The sequence below is a fragment of the Thermobia domestica genome, chromosome 6, assembly GCF_964235325.1.
Source record: "Thermobia domestica chromosome 6, izTheDome1.hap1.1, whole genome shotgun sequence".
Classification (NCBI taxonomy): Eukaryota; Metazoa; Arthropoda; class Insecta; order Zygentoma; family Lepismatidae; genus Thermobia; species Thermobia domestica.
Window position 1 is genome coordinate 271716756 of NC_137459.1, and position 20801 is coordinate 271737556.

A 20801-nucleotide genomic window follows, 5' to 3' on the forward strand; every position below is an offset into this window, starting at 1 on the left:
GACGATGAGTATTAAATTCACCTCCATTGTGATCAAGTAGTACTAAAAAGCATATAAAACACATTTACGTCATTTTGACTTTTTTCCCTGAAAACTGAGTCACAGTGCTGAGTGCCACAACCTACTTAAATTTCGATTTGTTTATACTAAAAGCTAAATATGGTCACATTACTCGATCATTTGCTGTTTCCACCTATTGATGACTGATTTTGACAGTAAAATATATATATATATAAAAAAAAAATACTATCTCCAACTGACACTTCGCTTAAATATGTGATTACTCATATAGTTCAGTTAGTTTTTCACAAAGTTCTTATTGGTTGGAAATGTTAAAAGTCTTCCCGAAGCCTTTAATTGTATGCTCATCCACTCAAGAACAAGTAAGTGTAGTAAATAATATATATAAAAAAACAGCAAAACAATATTTTTGGTAACGATGGAGACTGCAATGGCTGGTGTTGGCGAATAACAATTAACTCAACTGCTTTCCTTCAACGCAACATGAAATCGAAAGAAAGTACTACCATACGATAATTTTGATTATTTTACTTATAAGAGGGAAGTCAAATTAAGTGAAGACTACAGAAATGCAGATTCGGACCTCTGTTTTATTTAAGAATTATGTATGATCAAGCTTTACATTGTAGAACTTTCACTGACTTTTAATGAAAGTACTCAGAGCAAGCAAGTAGCGAACATAAACTGCATGAGCTAAATTACATTCCATGCTCACCGTTTAGAGTGCAAATGTGAAACAAGAATGCATATATGCATTTTAGTCTATAGCATTTAGGTAATATCCAATTATTCGATCCTTTTGCATAGTAGGAAGCAGAAGAAAAATAAATCAATATGCATCTACATGAAAATCTTCTTTTTAAGGTCCAATTATATATACATATACATTTCAATATGAGAATTTATTTAGTATTGAGAAAAAAAAATAATAAACATACTATCGATAAGCCTGTATGATTTATGAGAGACATATTTCTTTTATATACATATACACACACACACACACACACACATATATATATATATATATATATATATATATATATAAAGAGCGAGGATTAGAACAAAGAATTCCAACATGGGTATATCAATGTAAAATGTATATACAAGATATTTATGAATAAAAATACACAGAAGAAGCTATATAGTAATTAATATTTCCAGGTTATTATATTGTCATCACAATTAATAAAAGAAAGAAGAAAGAATCTGGTTATATGTAACAGTCAACTATGAATATCTTCTTGTCTTTTATTTTTGGGGAAAATAATAATAATAATAATAATAATAATAATAATAATAATAATAATAATAATAATAATAATAATAATAATAATAATAATAATAATGATAATAATAATGATGATCCAGTATTATTATTGTTATTACCTATAATTATTTATTTTTCTTCGTACTATTCTATTTTTTCTGCCTGTACAATTATCACATTTCTTTTTCTTCTTCTGTTTTCCCCCCAACTTTCTAGATCCACACTGTTCTCATTATCGATATTATTCCTCAATACCAGGTCTTTATTCAGTAGTTCTTAACACAGTTGTTATATCCACTTATTTCTCTGCATTGATTTTATGTGAGAAGTAATAACCCCTCTATCTCTAGATTTTTCTCCTTTTTAGGTATTTATTTAGATTTTGATCCGGCCACATATTCTTCTGTAATAAAATCCGGGTTTAATTTCAAACATAGATAACAGATACATATGGCTGGGGATTATTTTCTCTTCTTTCTTGTTTTTCTTTCTTTCTTTTTTCTTTCTTTTGTGCACTGATGTCGAGACGACAGTCTTGAAAGTTTAGTATCTACATAGCTTCTTCAGTGTGTTTTTGATCATTCTTAAGCATAAGTCACTTCTAAGTTGGTTTGTATAAATCAATATAGACAAGGTGAAATGTCCGTTATTCTCACGGAGAGAAAAAATTTAGGGAAAATATTATATCCGTTATATATTATATGAGAAATATTATGTAGTCTCTTTAGGATATGCCTTTCAGTGAAAATGCAACGATAAAAATACATAAGATATTCTACTTTTGTCATAGCTTTTGAAACACCCTAACTCAACAAAATACGTCCTTTAATAAAAGTGGCAAGATAAACACCCAGCTTGAGATGGGTAATAACTATGATCCAAGACTCATTTGAAGAGGATCAGTCGATTTCCCGACCCGAAAAACTATGTATTCAGCACTAACTTTGGCCATTTTGGACATTATACAGTGTGTTTGAATAGAACTCCCTAGTTTTAATGTGTCCTAGAATCTGTACAAAGTGACATACACTATTCTAGTTTGTGGTGTTTGATTCATCAACTCTCCAAGTTTGGCTCCCCTGCAGTTGGCAGGTCTGCTTGACTTTCAGACGGCACCAGTGCTGTTTTTTCCCTCTGTTTCCTCAGTTCAGTCCAGGCAGGCGTGCAGTGCAGAGCAACTCAGCAACAATGTGTACTCCACAACAGAAAGCGCAGTGTGTTATTTGGCTTGTGAAAACTGAGTCAGTTATAACAGTGCAACGTAATTTTAGACGTCAGTATGGTGGTGAACCACCTACAGCAAAAACTATCCGTCATTGGATAAAGTCTTTCAAGGAAACCGGTAGTGTTTTAAAAGCAAAATCACCAGGTAGACCGAGAACATCTGAAGATGTTGTTGAACAGATCCGTGTTTCTTGTTTTCGGAGCCCGAAGAAGTCATTGGCCAGACGTGGTCTACAATTAGTAGTGCCTAAAGGTACTGTGTATGATGTTGTGCGTAAAAGATTTAAGTTACGCGCCTACAAATTACAGCTGTTACATGAAATTAAACCTACTGATAAAATCGAAAAGTATGAGTTTGCTGCTGACTTCCTACACAGAATTGATGGTGATGTCAATTTTTTAAAAAAAGATTCTCTTTTCTGATGAGGCTACATTTCATGTCAGTGGAACAGTTAATCGTCATAACTGCAGAATTTGGGGGGCAGAGCATCCACATGAAGTTATTCAGCATCAACGTGACCCTCCCAAACTTAATGTCTGGTGCGGTTTGTTGGAAGATCGTGTGATTGGTCCTTTTATTTTTGTAGAAAAAACAATAAACGGGGACTTTACTATGACAGACTGACAGAGTACGTCTTTCCCCAAATGGACGATACTGAGGCGGAAAAGGGGCTTGTGTTTTTCCAACAAGATGGCGCCCCACCTTATTTCAGTAACAATGTGCGTGTGACTCTTGACACTCGTTTTCCAGGAAGGTGGATAGGGAGGGCTGACCCCATACCTTGGCCACCACGAAGCCCAGACTTAACTCCACTGGACTTTTTCCTTTGGGGCCACATAAAAAATGTTGTGTACAGTGAAAAGAACAGAGACATCAATCATTTACTGGAAAGAATCGTCGTGGTGGTTGGGACAGTTACACCTGAAATGTTGATGAATACGTGGCGAGAAGTGGAATATCGTCTCAACGTGTGCAGGGCCACAAATGGATTCAACGTTGAAGTCTACCAACATTAAACAAAACTTGAAGGAATTCTCTTTCATGATATGTACTCATTGATGTAAGTTTTCATTCATTTCCCAACTAAATTTATACTTAAAACCAGGGAGTTGTATTTTCACACTTTCTCACTCCTTATGCTGATGAGGGCTAAACCTGGACTTAAACTGAGTTTGGAGTGTCACTATTCCTCTCAGTGACCCAGAAAACTATGAATTCGGCACTAATGTCGGACGTTTTCGATCATTTACACATGTTACCCGCTTTCTATCCTCACACCTGGGGACACTAGTGGTGTCTTACTTGCTCAACTAAACTTGAGCTTAAATGTCATCTGAACTGTCAGTTATCAGCTTAGTTATCTCGAAAACTATAGATTCGACAATAATGTATGTTATTCTATATGTTGCCCTTTTTCTATTCCCAGTGGGGTGCTAGGGTTGTCTTATCCACAAAATATTTTTTCCAGAGTGTAAGTTACATGTGTACCAAATTTGGTTGAAATTGATCCAGACATTCTAGATTTGTGCTGGAATATACACACATTCATCTATCCATCCATCCATATACAGAGTTCGAATCAATAAGAGGGAGAGAAGTTTTTTTTTTCCTTTCGTCGAAAAAGAATATTCTTCTTTTCCATGGAGAAATATTTCCCCCATTTTATATTATACATAAATATAAATATAAATATATATGGACATATAAATATGTATGGACAAGGTTCGAATCAAACTATTTACTAGGATGAGACTTTTCTAGATATATTACAGAGTTCGAAAATAACTTTAAACTTTTTGGCAGATGATTCCTGACGCCATAATAAGACAAAAAGTGCAGACCAACCTGGGTCCAGGAATACTTCTTTTGGCTCTATAGCCAGTCGAAAATATGTCGGAAAATTGAAAAAAAAAAAAAAAAAACATAACTCGAGAACGCAATGTCGGATCGAAGTCGGATAGCAAAAGGCATTCATTATCTTTAGTCGCAGATGTGATTAATGCACAATTTGATGTGGTTCCGGAGTAGTGCAAGGGTAGCCCCAAATAAATTAGGAAATTCGTTGAATATCCTACGAAAAGTAAGGGCAGAAAGTATTTATTAATGGCAGAAAATGCACCCCTATCTATGAGAGGCCATATATGAGGCTCAAACTCTGGTTGCAGATGAGTCTCCACATTTAAAAGATATTGACACATACAGGACAGAGTATTCGCAGATAACATCAAAGAATTTTTGAAAATGATTCCTTACACGAAGACATGAAAAGTCGCGTAGTGCATCAATCATGGGTGCGCCAATATGTTATTTCCTAGCTGTGGTCCGTCGATGCTGAAAAGGGCCATAGCTCGAGAATGAGGCGTCGGATCAAGATCAGATAAAAAGGTGAAGCAATTATTTTCGTTCTTAGATTCTAGTAGTGTACTAGTACATGTAGAATAGGGCCGGCACATGGGTTAACCTCAAAAAGAAGGATGTTTTATAGAAAAGGGGTATTTTATTGAAAAGGATCACCATTGGTAACCATTGTTGGATAATTGTGGACAATTTGCGAGTTCAGTGCTGTAACTTACCGCACCAGCATCAACACCTTCTAGGAGTGGAGTGGTGATTTTGGAAAACGACGTGTTCGTTGATCACGATCAGTCATTGCCCTGACCGTTTTCGATTGTCGTGAACGATCGATTTATTCATCAGACATGACAATCTAATGTAGGAATCTTTCCCGGCTATTCCGTAAACTGAGAAAATCACAGGCTTCCAAACGCGATTCTTATTGGGTGGTGTAACTCATGTGGTGCCCACGGGTCCAACTGTGACACTTTATCTACTGCTCAGAGTCGATGAACAACAATGGTATGATATATGCCTAACTTGTCTGCGATTGCAAGAACCCTTTTCCAAGAGTCTGCTTCCACAGTGTATCTGAGAAGCTCACCACAAAATTGCTGTTGGTCGGTGGCCATGGAACTCATTTATTAGTGTTGTGTCACCGACACTAAATTTTACTCACCAACGGCGTATAGTGTGTTCACACCATTCACCCCTATACCAGATGAGCAGAATATCGCAGTTTGAACTCATAAAGAAAATGGACTAGCAATTGTGTGTTCCCCATGGTACACCCTCAGGCAATCTTCTTCTATAACACTGCTTCCCGAGCTACTGGACATCTTAACCTGTTTTCTGAACATTTGGTACGCGTGACCTGGTCCATCCATTGATTGCATTACATAGGATAGTTTAATCACATAAATATACGTAAGACAGACATTTCGATCGCACCCATCGAATAGAATGTAAAGTAGAAAACAAATAACTGTATCTAATGTGTACTTTATGAGTTAAAAGGCTGAATTGCCAAACAGTAAAAGGCAAAAATAACATATAGCCTGATGATCCTACATCTGAGAAAATACAATTACATATAACCGGAGGAAGCAATGAGAAGGAAAAGACCATAAGAATGCATACGTGTCATTTGTATTACACAGGAAAACAAATAATCGTATTCTAATAGGGGTCTGTAAAGAATTATTAGTAAATTAGCCAGCATAAAATAACTTTAACAAATGTTGTACACTCTAAATAAAATAGGTATGGTCATGTGTTCAAATCTGTTAAGAAAATGCCATACGTGTAAAATTAATGAAGGCTTACATTACTATTCACCCAGTTTGTTCAAATCATAATAAATGTTTAAAATGTTCCTCATAAACTTCAATACATAGTTCACTATGACGAATCAATAACTGTCGGACTCTATTAAATACGTTTGGATCCTCTCGGGAGAAAAAATTGATTCTTAGTACACGTCTCCCTCAGATCTAAAATACTAAATGCCTTCAGAATCCTACAATGCAACATTTTTACCATTATGTCCTACGACACACATATACAGTAGAACTTAACTTATCCGGGAGAAGACTTTTCTACGGATTTTCAGATAAGTACTTCAATGTTGCATAAATTGCACATTCGTGTTTAGCTGTCTCCTCCTTTAATCAGTTTCGTCACAGTAATTTTTAAAAAATGAAACAAAATATTTAATTTATCGTCCTGTGCTTGTGTCCTTTAGTAAAAATGAAAAGGAGGAAGTGGATGACACTGAAAGGATCAGTAAAATGAGATGTGGGAGGAAACAGAAGTACTCGGAGGAAGCTCACAGCAGATACAATATTGTCTACCACAAATTATCATTAGTGTTCATCTAGAATCGTTACTTACATTATTAGTAAATATTTTTATTCGACACATTTCAATGTTAACTGTTTCGGATTTATAATCTTGTTTCTAAAAGACCTCATAAATTTCCTTTCATCTCTTCGAGGTTAACCCTTGCGCCGCCCCTGTTCTACATCTACTGACACATTAGTGGAATCTATGGTTGAAAATAATTACTGAACCTTTTTACTCGACTTTGATTCGACATTTCATTTTCGAGTTATTGCCCTTTCCAGTATCGTTCAGTCAAGTTTTCGTTGAGCTACAGCTACGACTTGACGCATTTGTGTACCCATGACAGCCTATAATTTACTTTATGTCTTCGTGTACGAAATCAGTCCCTGAAGTTCTGTGGTTCTATCTCCGAAAACCCTCTCCTGTATATGTTGACTTGTTATAAGTGCGGAGACTCATCTGTATCCATAAATTGGGCTCGATATGACCTCTCGTAAAAGGGACGTTCTTCTTGCCTTTATTTTTCGCAGAATACCCGATGAATTTCCTAATTTCTTTGGGCATACCCCTGCACCATATCTAATTGTACATTTATTTATTTATTTATTTATTTAACAATCACTAGATACAGGTCAAGGGCCATTTTTACTGGGTATCTAACAACAACAATAACAATGGAAAGGATTTGGGAAGGTATCGGCCAAGGCCTGTTTAGTAGGTACCATCCCGGCATTTGCCTGGTAGGACTGAGGGAAACCCTGGAAAACCTCAGTCAGGATAGTCGGCAGCGGGAATCGAACCCACGACCTCTCGAACGCTAAGCCAACGCTCTACCACTTGAGCTACTTCGCTCGGTGACATCTACGGCTGAAAATAATAAATTTCTCGTTTTATCCAACTTCGATCCGACATTCTGTTCTTAAATTATGGCTGTCTTTGAATTTTTCGACAAATTTTCGTTAGGTTATAGATCCAAGAGGAAGCATTTCTGCACCCAGGTTGGTGTATTCTTTTTGTTTTATTTTGGTGTCGAGAATCACCTCCCCAAATTTTGAAGTTGTTTCCGAACTCTGTCATATATCTGGAAAAGTCTTCCCCTCGTAAATAGTTTGATTCGAAGCCTATCCATATACATTCATATGTATGATGCTACCATTATCTGAAAAAGGTTTACAACAATGATTTTAGCTCTAAGGAGTCGATCATTGCCAGACCAGAAGAGATTGTATTTATATCCATAAAGTAAACTTGCACCAAGGAGTATAACATCGCTAATAAAATATCATTTTTGAATGTTAAAAAGTCTACCTTGTCGAGAAAGCGGGATATACATGACTATTTTGCATCGGTACACATATTCTTAATCTGCACCGTATCACTATCTAGTAGTAGATAAATGCATAAAATTTTGTGAATTGAAATAATCACTTTTGGTTCTAGAATATATGTAATTAATAGCTTAAGCAGGCTGTGTGGAATAAACATGTGTATATACTGTATTTATGTTGTTTAGTTATTAGATTTTGACATGGAATAAATACTTGTAGATTTTATATATGTAATTACAACTTTATTTCCATTTAATAGTGAGTGTTAATGATAGTACGCTTTATGTGAGTTAGTAAGTTAGTGGTAAAGCTTATTAAATATTGCACTATCCTAGCGAACGTAACGGAGCGGCGATTGTTAATTATTAGGAATTAGCATTATTCAAAGACGAAGCATTGGTATTACAATAAAACACGTACGGTATGTAATATGTAAATCATAATTTGATCATTGTTTAAATATGAATCATAAGTTTAAAATGGAGCTTTATTTATTTATTTTCTTTTAAATATAGGGATCTCTTTAGTCTGCTTATACACGTCCCTGTGTTAACTTTAATGAATGTTAGAATCTTGAAATCAGTGCTAGATTGTGTAATCAGTGAAAATTACGTTTTACACAGTGAACGCCTGATCAAACTTGTAATGGTGTAATCGAAATAAATTAATAAAATAAACTGTCATAAACCTGTTTCATTTGTATTTTTTAAAATTCTGAATAGTCGCAGTAATTATCCGGAGTCTACAAGTGTAGTTTCTCATGAAAGATTGATCACAATCCTAGAATCAGTATTTTCGAGAAAAAATTCAAATTTTAAAAGAAGTATATAATAAGTAATCACTAGCACATATTTAATTTTTATAAAGTCCAATAAAGGCATAACATATAAAGTAGAAGTCATGTGACGAAGTATTTTTGTTGTTGTTATTTATCTATTATTTAGAATATACTTGTTTTTTGTAACTTATGTTTAGCTTTTAATTAAAAATAAAATGAAATCTTTAAATTTTACGTCCCACGATTATGCCCGCTAAGCTAAAAGAGACAGTGATGATGAGAAATAAATGAAATGATGGAATGAAGAAAGTGGAAGGAAGCGAGAGAACACTTAGAAAACCCGCGGACGCGGTGTTTCTCCACCACAAAGCTTACTTGCCGCAAGCTGGGATCGAACCAATACCGCATGCATTTAGCTTTTAATCATCTGTGTTTTAACGAAGCACGGAATATTAGACTCACAACATTAAAGGTGTACCATTGCATAGGCTAAATTACAAAGATGTTATATAAGTGAAATTTTTCTTTCCTGTTTGCTCCTTAATATTTAGCATAGACATCCTATCAATACAAAGCTAAGTATTTGTTCAATTTTGCATTTATTGGCACTTTAGATTGCTTTTGGTTGCTTTTAGTAGTGAGTATAGTTTTAAGTATAACAAACTCTCAGTTATATAATTCTGATAATTACAAGTTGCAAAACGCATCTTGTTTTTAATTAGGCAAAAGTATCATCAGGTTTGACTTGAAAACTGCAGGTAAGCAGGTTGAATCTAACTTACCGAGTAAACCAAGTAAACTTCTGAATCATTTATTTATGAAATATGAACAAAATTATAATAGACGTTTTCAGAAATTGTTGAAGAAAAATTACTTCAAAGATAAACCAATACTTGTGAACATTTCATAAGAAATGACAGAGAAATATTGTTATAAAAATTGTCATTGAAATATTGATTTACAAAATATGAATAAAGCCACTCAAGAATTTTTTCAGACAATACTCGAAAAAAAAAAAAAACACCATCAAGCGTAAACTTCTCTTTGCGGATATCTTTATGAGAAACAACTTACCCTATATTATAGGGTAGTTAATGAAACAGCTATTTATGAAATGTGAACAAAGTGACCTGAGTAGTTTCCGGGAAAACTGTCCGAAAAAATGTCACCTTAAAAATAAACTACCCCTTATTTTTTCAAAAAGGAAAAGCAGGTATCCCATAATATACGGTTCTGGATGAAATATTAACAAAATCGGTTTCGCAATTTTTGAGAAAATCGTCTGAAACAACTCATCCCCATGAGTGAACTAGCCTTTATGAATTCTTTAAGGAAAGACTGCTTATGCCATTATAGCATTTTTAATAAAATATGAACAAAATCGGAGCAGTTTTCAATAAAATCATTCTAGAAACACATCCCAAGAGAAAGTTACTACTTTTGAGTTTTATTTTTCTTAATAAATCGCTTATGTCACATTATAGGGTTAATAATGAAAATTTATTTATGAAATGTAAACAAAATCACCTGCAACGCATACGAGAAAATCGTCCGCAATAATCGCATCTTCAAGAGCACTTTCTTAGGGTAAACTTTCTGGGAGTAAACTTCATCTCTTGTAGATCTTTTAATGAGAAACTACTTACGTCACATTTTATTTTTTATTAATAAACTATATAGTTATAAAATATGAAAAAATCGACCAATAAGTTATTGAAAAATTCATCTGGAAAATAACTCAGCCCAACAGTAGAATATCCCTTGTGGGTTCTTTTCAGGCGAAATGACGAACTATATATTGCAGGGTTATTGATGAAATATTTATGACATATGAACAAAATTGCCTAAATTGTTTTCGCAAACTTCGTTCAAAATCCCTTCTGAATTTTCTTAGAAAAACGGCTTATTACATCTTACAGGATAGTTAAATGCAGTGACGTGGCGTGACCTTTGACAATTGTTACCGGTTGCTGATACTACAAGTAACTCTTGTTTCTCAATAACAGAAGATCTAGTACTCACTTTTTCTTTCAGAGTATCAACCATTTCAAACTATAGGCATTGGCAAAGGGTCAAATCCCACTTCATTTACTCTTGACCTTTTTGAACAATGTGACTCTTCAGGTTCTTACTAAATATTATTGAAAATATCTTTCAATGATCTTAGAGAATCTTCAAACTCATCTGTTTTCTTTCTGCAGTAACCTACATCATGAACTTTCTTTTGTAAGATATTGAACAAGATTTCTTATCTTGATGCTATAATAGAAAACAGTTCAAGTAAAAAATTGAAGTCAAAACTTTGAAATGTTTGATAGAATTTTGCTACACAAACTCTGGTTTGAGAATCTCATCTCGATATTTTCGCCATGGATTTAAAGACTCCTAACAGTTCATCTTTAAAGGCATACAGCACATCATTTACCCTACTTCTATAGTTCCATACCCTGTGTTTGAGACTGTTGGGATACTTTTGTTGACTAAATAATCCAGAGCATTTGTTCTTTTTGAAGACTTCGAGGAAGAAGAAGCAAGTCCCAACACAATTTTAAAAAAAACAACTTATACCCTTTTCCAGTAGCGTAACTTGAAGCTTCAGTGCCCCCGCAACCTAGTTATGCGCCCCTAGTTTCGATATATTTTGCGACCCTGGAGCTCGTGCGCTCCCCCACCCTCCGCCACGAGGGTTGCGGGGGTGCTATTTACGCCTGTGCCCTTTTGTATAATCAACGGACTTTTCTAAAACTAAATTAAGTCTATGGGCATAAGAATGAAAATATAATTAACAAGAGGCTGCAGTTCCCTACCTCACCAACCATAACTGGAGTGTCATCGTATGTTTGAGCAACAAGTTTTCCGTATTGAAAATTAGTCAGACAAACTGCGGCACGATGAAGACGATTGCACAGTTCTTTTTCAACACATCAAACTGCATCAAAGTGCAAATTCAACTAGTAGGCTAGCGGCTAGAGTTGGAAATTTGTTGCATCGAAAGATTTCTATACTAAATTAAAAACAAAATAAATTCAACTTAATTAGCATAAATCCTAAATAATAGGGCTAATAATTACTCGAATTGGAAGGAGCGCGGGCAACATCTCTGCTTCGCTCTAATTATTACTATTCCCCCTTGCTCTTGAAACAGTTCCCATATAGCACAATGTATTTCATCGATAGGCATTTCTATATATTTAATGACACTTCAGGGACTGACAATATCTTTGCTCCTTCAGGCATGAGATAACCATCTAAATTTATATATACCGTTTAAACAGAAATAAAATATCATTTAAAAAAAATAATGCCCGTAAGCTCAAATTAACATTCAATGGGAAACTTTATTTTGAACCAAAGTAAACCTATATTAAATTTTTGTTAGAATATCCTATGGAATGTATTCTTCTTGTTCACTGTTGCTGTATTATTCAAATTTAAAGATAACGTATTAACATACAAAAGTCGTGTAAAATGATAGATTAACATATAAATAATGCACTGGAACATCAGTCTCGCAGTAGCATGTGTTAAATGCTATTAGTATGAAAAAAACCTGCTACTTATATTTGTCCGAAATTGTATGCTGTTAAGACAATGAAATAACCTTATGAATACTGAAATTACAGCCAAGTTTCTATCCTTAGCATGGGGAAGCAAACGAAACAGTATAGTAGAGTTACCGCCCGCTCGATCTCTACAACAGCGAGAGGAGAGCGAATAGACTCCTAAGCGCGCGGTGAGTAGAACATACATGTTGATGATATTCTAGATTCTCCTTGTTTTGACAGGGAACGTTCCTATTTTTTCCTGTTCCACTCAGCCGAACGGTAACATAAGGGCTATTCCGAAAGTCCAAATACGAGCTCGCAGGATGCTTCTGGCTGGCACGCTAAAAGGTGCTTCTGGAGTGAACGAACGGTATCGAGGTTCGCGTTACCTCTGAAATTTGCGGTATCAACAACAGTATGCTCCTATTTGGTGTTGGCATGCTGCATTCGTTCACAATGTAAATGAAGCATAGGCCATCCAAACTTTTTTTAAAAAAAAAAGAAAGAAAGAAAAAGGAAAATGTAAACATCTTCCCATGTCGATAATGAAATCTGAAGATATATGAAAACAACAAAAAACTGTAATATTTTTACCGTTACCGCCGGTAACAGCGGTAATATGCACTACACGTCTCTGGTTAAATGGTATATTGAATTATGATATATATATATATATATATATATATATATATATATATATATATATATATATATATATCGTTAAAGTTGTTTTCGAGAAAATACCAGATTGTGATTGTCATCCTAAAATAAAGTATCCTTATTTCTGGGGGTAGGAAGAAAATTAGAAAACCCCTTTTAAAAATTGGTACGGATACTTCCAATAGTGTGGTATCTAGGTGAGTGAACATACATTAAGATGGACGAACAGACGAACTAACATTCAAAAAATACCGCTTTTTGGCATATAGAGGCTATGAAACATGTAAATCTATTGAAATCTCGAATGCGATTTTTTCATGATCACCATACATTTTTCTCTCCTATTGTCGCTTGAAAGTAAAAGGAAAGTCGATGGTAGTTATTATTTGAGTGCATATGGAATGAACTCCACTATGGGTTTGCTGGATTTATATATATATATATATATATATATATATATATATATATGAGAAGTTATTTGACATCAAACAGAAAAGGCATCTAATAATAGCAACGACGGTGAATTTGTGCTTGAAAACAGAATCAAAATAAGAGAGGACAATTAGTTCCTACACTGACTGAATGAAAAAATGGAAATACGTTTACTATTGCTGAGAAGTAATAGCTCAACAATAACGTAAAGTGGATTCCCATAACGAACCAACGTATGGACCATTACCTACTCATTTCAATTTTTCTGCAGCATCGTCTCTTTCGTTATAGTACTCACTCGATAGTTCTTTGGTAAGTTAAGCTACCTTTCTTGTGGAATCGGTATAATAATAATAATAATAATAATAATAATAATAATAATAATAATAATAATAATAATAATAATAATAATAATAATACTTTGTTTCTTTTCCTAACTAGATCTTCACATTTATTATTTTGCTGGATTCTTTTTCATGATAGTTATCGTTTTAAAGTTGACGATCGATTATAATCTATCGAATCTTCTCGTTGTTTTAATGTACAAGATGTAATTACATCCTTGTAATAATTTGATAACGAAATTACCTATAAAGGTGTATATATATATATATATATATATATATATATATATATATATATATATATATATAGTGAGTGCAATGTCGTTCTAAATCCCAAGTTCCACAAATCTCACAAAGAATGTACCTCTTGTTTTCAACTGTTAATAAAATAAATACTACTAGTGTAAATATGATATATAATTTGAGATTTAGATATAATATTTAATTGAAATTTGTGAATTTCAGTCTTACACGCGTACGTCTAATATAGATTCTATTGATTAACAACGCATACGTTTTTCCACTGTAATCTTCGAGCATATTCACCAACTTCAACTAAGCCTCTAGAGCTAAGCCAATATCCATGAACAAAGCCAATAACCAAAGCTGACAAATATTCCGAATAAACTAACTATACAAATCAAATAGAAGTAGTTCTTAGGAAAGCATTACAGGTCCAAATCTAGTAGCAGCACGATTGGAACATCATTAAAATATTTCACAAAGATGTGTTTCCGATATAATATCAATATCTGGGACTAATATGAAGTTTATTATCATTTTTTGTGGATATAAAGAATAATGAACGTAATAAATAGTTGTCAGACAATGAGAAGACTGATGTCTGGTGAAACAGTCCACGACAAATACATCACCACCATTATAAGAGTGAATTATTGTTTTTAATTTGATATTCCATGTCTATGGCCTGCAGGCTAAATGAGATATGAAGCACGAATTAGTGAACGAGGACGAAATAGTTTAAGAAATGACAAAATGAAAATGAAATCCGAATAATATTCATGCAGGCAATATTAGTTCATCGCCAAGTGAACATGCCGTAGCCTGATATTGAATTCGAGGCGCTCTCAAAGTCAGAACGGTCTGATATACGAACAAAGATGAGAATGCTTTTTTTTTTTAAAAAAAGAAGAAAAAAGCAAATATACAAAGTACTTAGTTTAATAAATGCAGTGATGAATAACGCAATAACAAATGGATTAATATATTTATTATTGTTTTATATATCGCTAATGTACCAAGGAAGCATAACTACAGTTCTACATAAACATGCTAATAATCATATATACACATAACCATGCGCATGAGCAAGACATTTGCAGATAGTATAAGTCTTGTCTATGTAATTCAGGATATTAAGTGCAAATAAAGAAAAAGATAAATACATAAAGATAAACTGAATGGGGGAGGTGTTACCTTAAACAGCTGGACTCCTATCACGGCGAACATGAACTGGAGGAGGTAGGTTACCAGCATGATATTGCCGATCGTCTTAATGGCTACTATCACGCATTTCACTACATACTAGTGGAGAGAGAGTGAAGTGTCAGTTGGGTTATGTTAATGGACAAACCCTCTTCAGTCATCAAATGCACCTGAGGGAAGAATAATGGGGAGAAACCAAGTGCCATGAAACAGAAACTAAGTCTATGTGTGAAACACTTTTTAACCGAATTAAAAAGGAGCAAAGGGGAGGGGGGAGTCGGAAATACCGACAATATATGAAAAAATGTTTAAGGATCTGACAGCTGAAACTGAAGAAACGATATATAAATGATGGCGCAACATGTGTGTTTCAATATTGCTGTTCTCTCTCTTTGAGAGTTGTATATGTCCACAGCTCACTATTACTACAAAATATTTGTGTTCAGTAGCTTCTATTCTTCCTTTCTAGTATCCTTTCACTGTGAGCAAGAACGACACCTCCCACACTATTTATCTGCTCTAAATGTCGGTCATAAGTAGAACATCTTCCACAGTCTAAGTGGAAAATTGCTTTTGTTCCCATATGGCTATCCAGTCATGTTACTTCAGCCAAAACGCAATTGATTTGTTGGACACTTCACAGATATAAGGGTAGACAAAGGCATTAAAACACTCTTCTAACACTGACATGCAGATGAGCACTGTCACACACCAAACACAGCCTGGAGCACAATACAATAAAACTTTCCTGATTTTTTCCTATGAGTACTGGTCAACTAAAACTCATGGTCCAACTAAGGTGTTACAATCAGCACAGAAAAAATAAATAAACCACAAAATAAACTAAGAGGTAAAACAAAACTCATTAAAATATTAATCTTTACCCAAAGGTGCATTTGCCTCTAAAACTTATAAAACTGCCTACCTTAAACAACTGGACTCCAATTACAGCAAACATGAACTGCAGTAGGCAGGTAACCAGCACAATGTTGCCGATAGTCTTAACAGCGACTATCACACACTGGACTACATGCTACAAGTATAATGAATAAATTGCATTTATTGCTTTTCTAAGCGTTTTTAATGACTCAAAGATATTCTATTTGTGGGGATATTAAAACACAGTAAATGTAACTACCTAATTCATATAAAATTGTAATTATTCACAAAACTTGAAAGGTATTCAAACTGCCTATCATTATACTGAATTAAAATAAAATAAAAGAAATAACTGGAGCAAATCAACGAGTTTGAAATAATGATTTTCCAAACTTCAGCCTCATTTACCACTTCGTGTTTCCTTTACTCCTTGACATCGTAAAAGGAAGCCTTCTACAGGTATTACCTTGCGTGTTCTTACCTTTAAACCTTTGGCTCTATTGATTGCTCTCAAAGGCCTTAAAACTCTCAGGACCCTGAGGATCTTCACAACAGATATAGCATCAGAACTGGAAAATCAAGAAAGAATTAATCACTAATTTTTCCTCCCCAAGAATTCAAACAATCATAAATACAAATTTCCCTGCGACTTACTATTTTAATTGTAGCTATGTTATTTTTCGCATTTTTCTAACACGCAATGATCTAAATTGCATGTTAGAGAAATAGGATTCTTTTATAAACGAATTCTATACTGTACTGTTACTTGCAACAAAGTACGTTTAAAAAAGAAGTTTTAGCATCAAAGATAACTGATCCAAAACAATGTTTATATTACCTGTCAGTTTTGAGTTTAAGACATAGTTTTCTCATATGCTCCCTATCATCCTCCCAGAAATAATGAAAACAGAAAGTTTGTAATAGCACTATCATGACACAGATCAAAGGAGACAATTGGACGGACTCAGGGTAAAAGGTAACAAGTCATTTTTATTCATTTTTCAGGAGAGTCATCTTATTCCCTTTTACCCAGTGTGGATTCCAATGTAGCTTAATTATTCCCTTTTGCACGTCCCTTGTACTTGTTTTTGGTCACGTTTTTTTCATAGGGCTTTTCATACAAAAAAAGCGCCATTTAAAATACTACAACTCTGTGTTAAAAACCGAAAATTGTAAAAAAGTGACTTGTTACCTTTTACCCTGAGTCCGTCCAATTGTTCTATTGTCACTTAGAATTAGACACATTTAAAGAAAAGTTTGACGTCAAAGTATCAGTCGTAGGGCGAATGTTAAATAACCCAAGTATGAAGTCAGAATTAGTTTACTTCATATGATTTTCGAGAAAAGTACTTTAACACTTTGAAATAATAAGCTGCTTAAATATTAACAATAACAAGGCGAAAACAAATATGAACTATTTGTACTTTGCAACTTGCCAAGGGAGGCTCTCGAGGGAAGTTCATCGGTAAAACTATTATCGCTACACACTTTATTGCTTTTTATAATAATAATAATAATAATAATAATAATAATAATAATGCACAGAATGCTGTTCCACATATGTTTGATCAAATGCAAACTCCCGCAACCCCGCTCGCAGAATAAACTCGTCCTCCGACCGTGGCCAGGCGTGTCTGTCAGTGTAGTGTGCGAGATGTGAGAGAGTGATTGTGTTTTCTTGCTGAGCTGAAAATCACATTCAAATTGATTCAGTTTCGAGAGGGCTACGTTGTAAAATTTTCTAAGTGTTCGTGTTTTCTCGGTGAATCGAAAATGCTGCCCAAGCTGATCCGCTTTAGTGAGGATTGTGTTGTAGCCCTTTACAACGCAAAATTTGGTGTTTCAGTCATCAGGGAGCAGAGTACTGGTAAGAGCGTGGGTTGACTTGAATCAAGAATGTAATCGGCGAGTATAAGAATTTCGTAGTTTCATCGTTCCAAGTTACGTGTTCTCCAACAAAGGGGTCGTGCACACAAGCCACTATCATCATGCAGACGAAACTTCACACAATGACCTTTTAAGAAAATTCACCAACCTAAACACATTTAACAAATCGTCCAATTGTGAATTTGGGAAGTATAAACCGTACCTAGCACTAACTATTGAATCCTGAAAAGATGTTTAAGCTTAGCAGTCATCACTTTAGCGATGCCCACCAACAGAAACGTGCTTGAAACGCTCGGAAGCTGTGCAAGTGGCATCTGACAAACCATTAGTACATTGGATGAGGCATGAGTGCACCTTTTCAACTGCAATTATTCAAGAGCCACCATATATAGAGAAACAAGAATTTTAGGAATGATCTAAAAAAAATGGATCAAAAGATTGCGATCTTGGCCAATAATTAGATGTTCGGTCAGGAGCCACAAAATTTTTGAACGGCCTCTAGATAAATCGAGTTTCCGTATATTTTACGGAATAAGCACATCAAACTGAGTTAAGTGGCAGTTTTGACTTGGATACACTATATGCAGTTCTCCAGATATAAGACGTACAAGAAAACGTTTGGTTGAATGACATATATTGGATTTTTTGGATCAGGGACCACAAAAATTTTAAATAGACCCTAAATCGAGATTTTGTATTTTTTGCGGAATAAGGACATCAAACTGAGTTAAGTCGTAGTTTCGGTTTTGCTGCACTATATGTAGTTCTCCAGATAAAAGGCGTAAAAGAAAATACTTGATTGAATGAAATATATTGGATTTTTTGGATGAGGGACCACAAAAATTTTGAATGGTACCTAAACCAAGATTTCATATTTTTTACGGAATAAGCACATCATACTGAGTTAAGTGGTAGTTTTGGTTTGGCTGCACTATATATAGTTCTCGAGATATAAAGCGTACAAGAAAATATTTGATTGAATGAAATATATTGGATTTTTTGGATGAGGGCCCACAAAAATTTTTAATGGCCCCTAAATCGAGTTTTCGTATTTTTTCGGAATAAGTGCATCATACTGAGTTAAGTAGTAGTTTTGGTTTGGCTACACTATATGTAGTTCTCCAGATATAAGGCCTACTAGAGAATTTCTGTCTGAAATATATTGGATTTTTTGATCCAAAAAGCGTGAAACCTTCCATAAAATAGGTCCAAGCATGCAAAGAAGCTTTCCCGAAAGAGTTCATGGTCATCTCTGCTACTGTCACAAAGGCAAACTGAAGATCTGCAGAGTGAAGAAGAATTGCAAAATCAACTTGCAGTACAACAGGAGAAGATCCTTAGGCCAATCTATGAGCAGGAGTCACCATAAATGTGTGTCAACAAGATGAACATTGGCTGCATCCTTCAAGATAAATCTTCATCACGCACGATCATCCCTCGTATTCTAGCAGGATATGGAGAAGGCTACTGGAATACAGACTATACTTTTCAACGAGAAACATGTGAAGCCTTGAGATGCAAGTCCGGTGGACGTTTGTGAATTTGGACTGCTTAAAATATTTGGAGCAAGAACTGTGACAACTGTGAGCGGACCCTTGAAAGCTGTGAAACAGGAACGGAAAATTATCCTCCCTCGAAGCTCTCCTGCGGAACCTTCTTCATGGAAACTACGTTCCTGGGCCACCTTTCAGAAACGAGAGACGTATCTAGCACTGTTAGCCCTGGCACCATGATTTTTTGTAAATATTTTGGTAAGTACAATTTGGTCACATATACACGTAAAAGCCTCTGTAATCATGTAAGAAGTTTCTATAAAGTAGGAACTATGTAGCACTGAATATTGTTGCTGTCGCTGGGGGCGTTGACTGGTACAGTCTGTTTCAAAATTAATTTTAACTAACTATTAAATGCTTCATGATTTTTAAATTCTAACATTTACGACACACTCTATGAGACTGTACAACACATTAGTGTATCGCGATACACCGGTTGGAAACCACTGACTTACTGTACTAATTTTGTATACAATAAGTAGGATGTTAGGCAAATTTTCTTCCCTTAGTTTGTGACTTCCTTCAAGATTTGCCTCTTCTCATTTCAGAATACACCTGTCACAGAATGCAATTACTATTAATAAAAGGTGTACAGTACTTTATTGGAAAGAAAAGTGCCTAACATTTAATAGCTTCAAAATCACAGGCATTTTCCTGTTTCTTATTTATGCCATTATTATAACATTCGATAAAAGCTCTTGTTATTCATGAATCACTATTATGAACATTTCTGCAGCGTTTCACCTTCAATATTTCAGTTGATTTCAATTTCTGAATTTCAGTATCTATTTTAGTCAATTTTAGCACAGAGGATTTAATGATTATTGCAATTAACAGTTTGAAAATGAAATGAAATTTTATTTTAACGTCTCATGTTTATGTCTTTTAGTCTAAATGAGATAGATGATTAACGAAAGTGATTAATTGTAAAATTAAATTCTTTGTGATATCTCACCAGGAATCAATTCCGGGACAACATGCACAAAATGCATTGCGCTAGCCACTAGAACAGCGTGGAGAGCTAATTAACAGTTTCGTATTATCTTTGTTACTGGCATTTTCTTTCCATTAATATTTCAATTTTCATGTATTTCAGTTTTGAAATGATACATATATCAAGCCATTTTGACATTAGACAGTATTTTCTATTTCAGTAGTGACAATATACAGGGTGTTACTAAAATGTGTCACAATATTTTGGAAATATTCCTTACATCAAAATAAAAAAAAAAATTTTATGGACCTGTGCTTAAA

General features: G+C 34.5%; 1 protein-coding gene across 23 annotated transcripts in view; it reads right to left on the minus strand.

Moving 5' to 3' along the window:
* Window positions 1-20801, minus strand: part of Ca-alpha1D (Ca[2+]-channel protein alpha[[1]] subunit D) — an 836510-nt gene that overhangs the window by 134848 nt on the left and 680861 nt on the right. For 18 of the 23 annotated variants that reach the window (XR_014131916.1, XM_081762817.1, XM_081762799.1 and 15 more), the window contains 2 exons: window positions 16589-16676; window positions 16154-16261 (listed from right to left, as the gene is read on the minus strand). Coding sequence is in view for 22 of the 23 variants with exons in the window: in XM_081762817.1 (XP_081618943.1) it covers window positions 16154-16261; window positions 16589-16676 (196 nt within the window). In the remaining variant the exon portion in view is untranslated. Of the gene's footprint in view, window positions 1-15219; window positions 15328-16153; window positions 16262-16588; window positions 16677-20801 lie in introns of all 23 variants that reach the window. The other 5 variants (XM_081762798.1, XM_081762801.1, XM_081762814.1 and 2 more) reach the window with 1 other exon arrangement.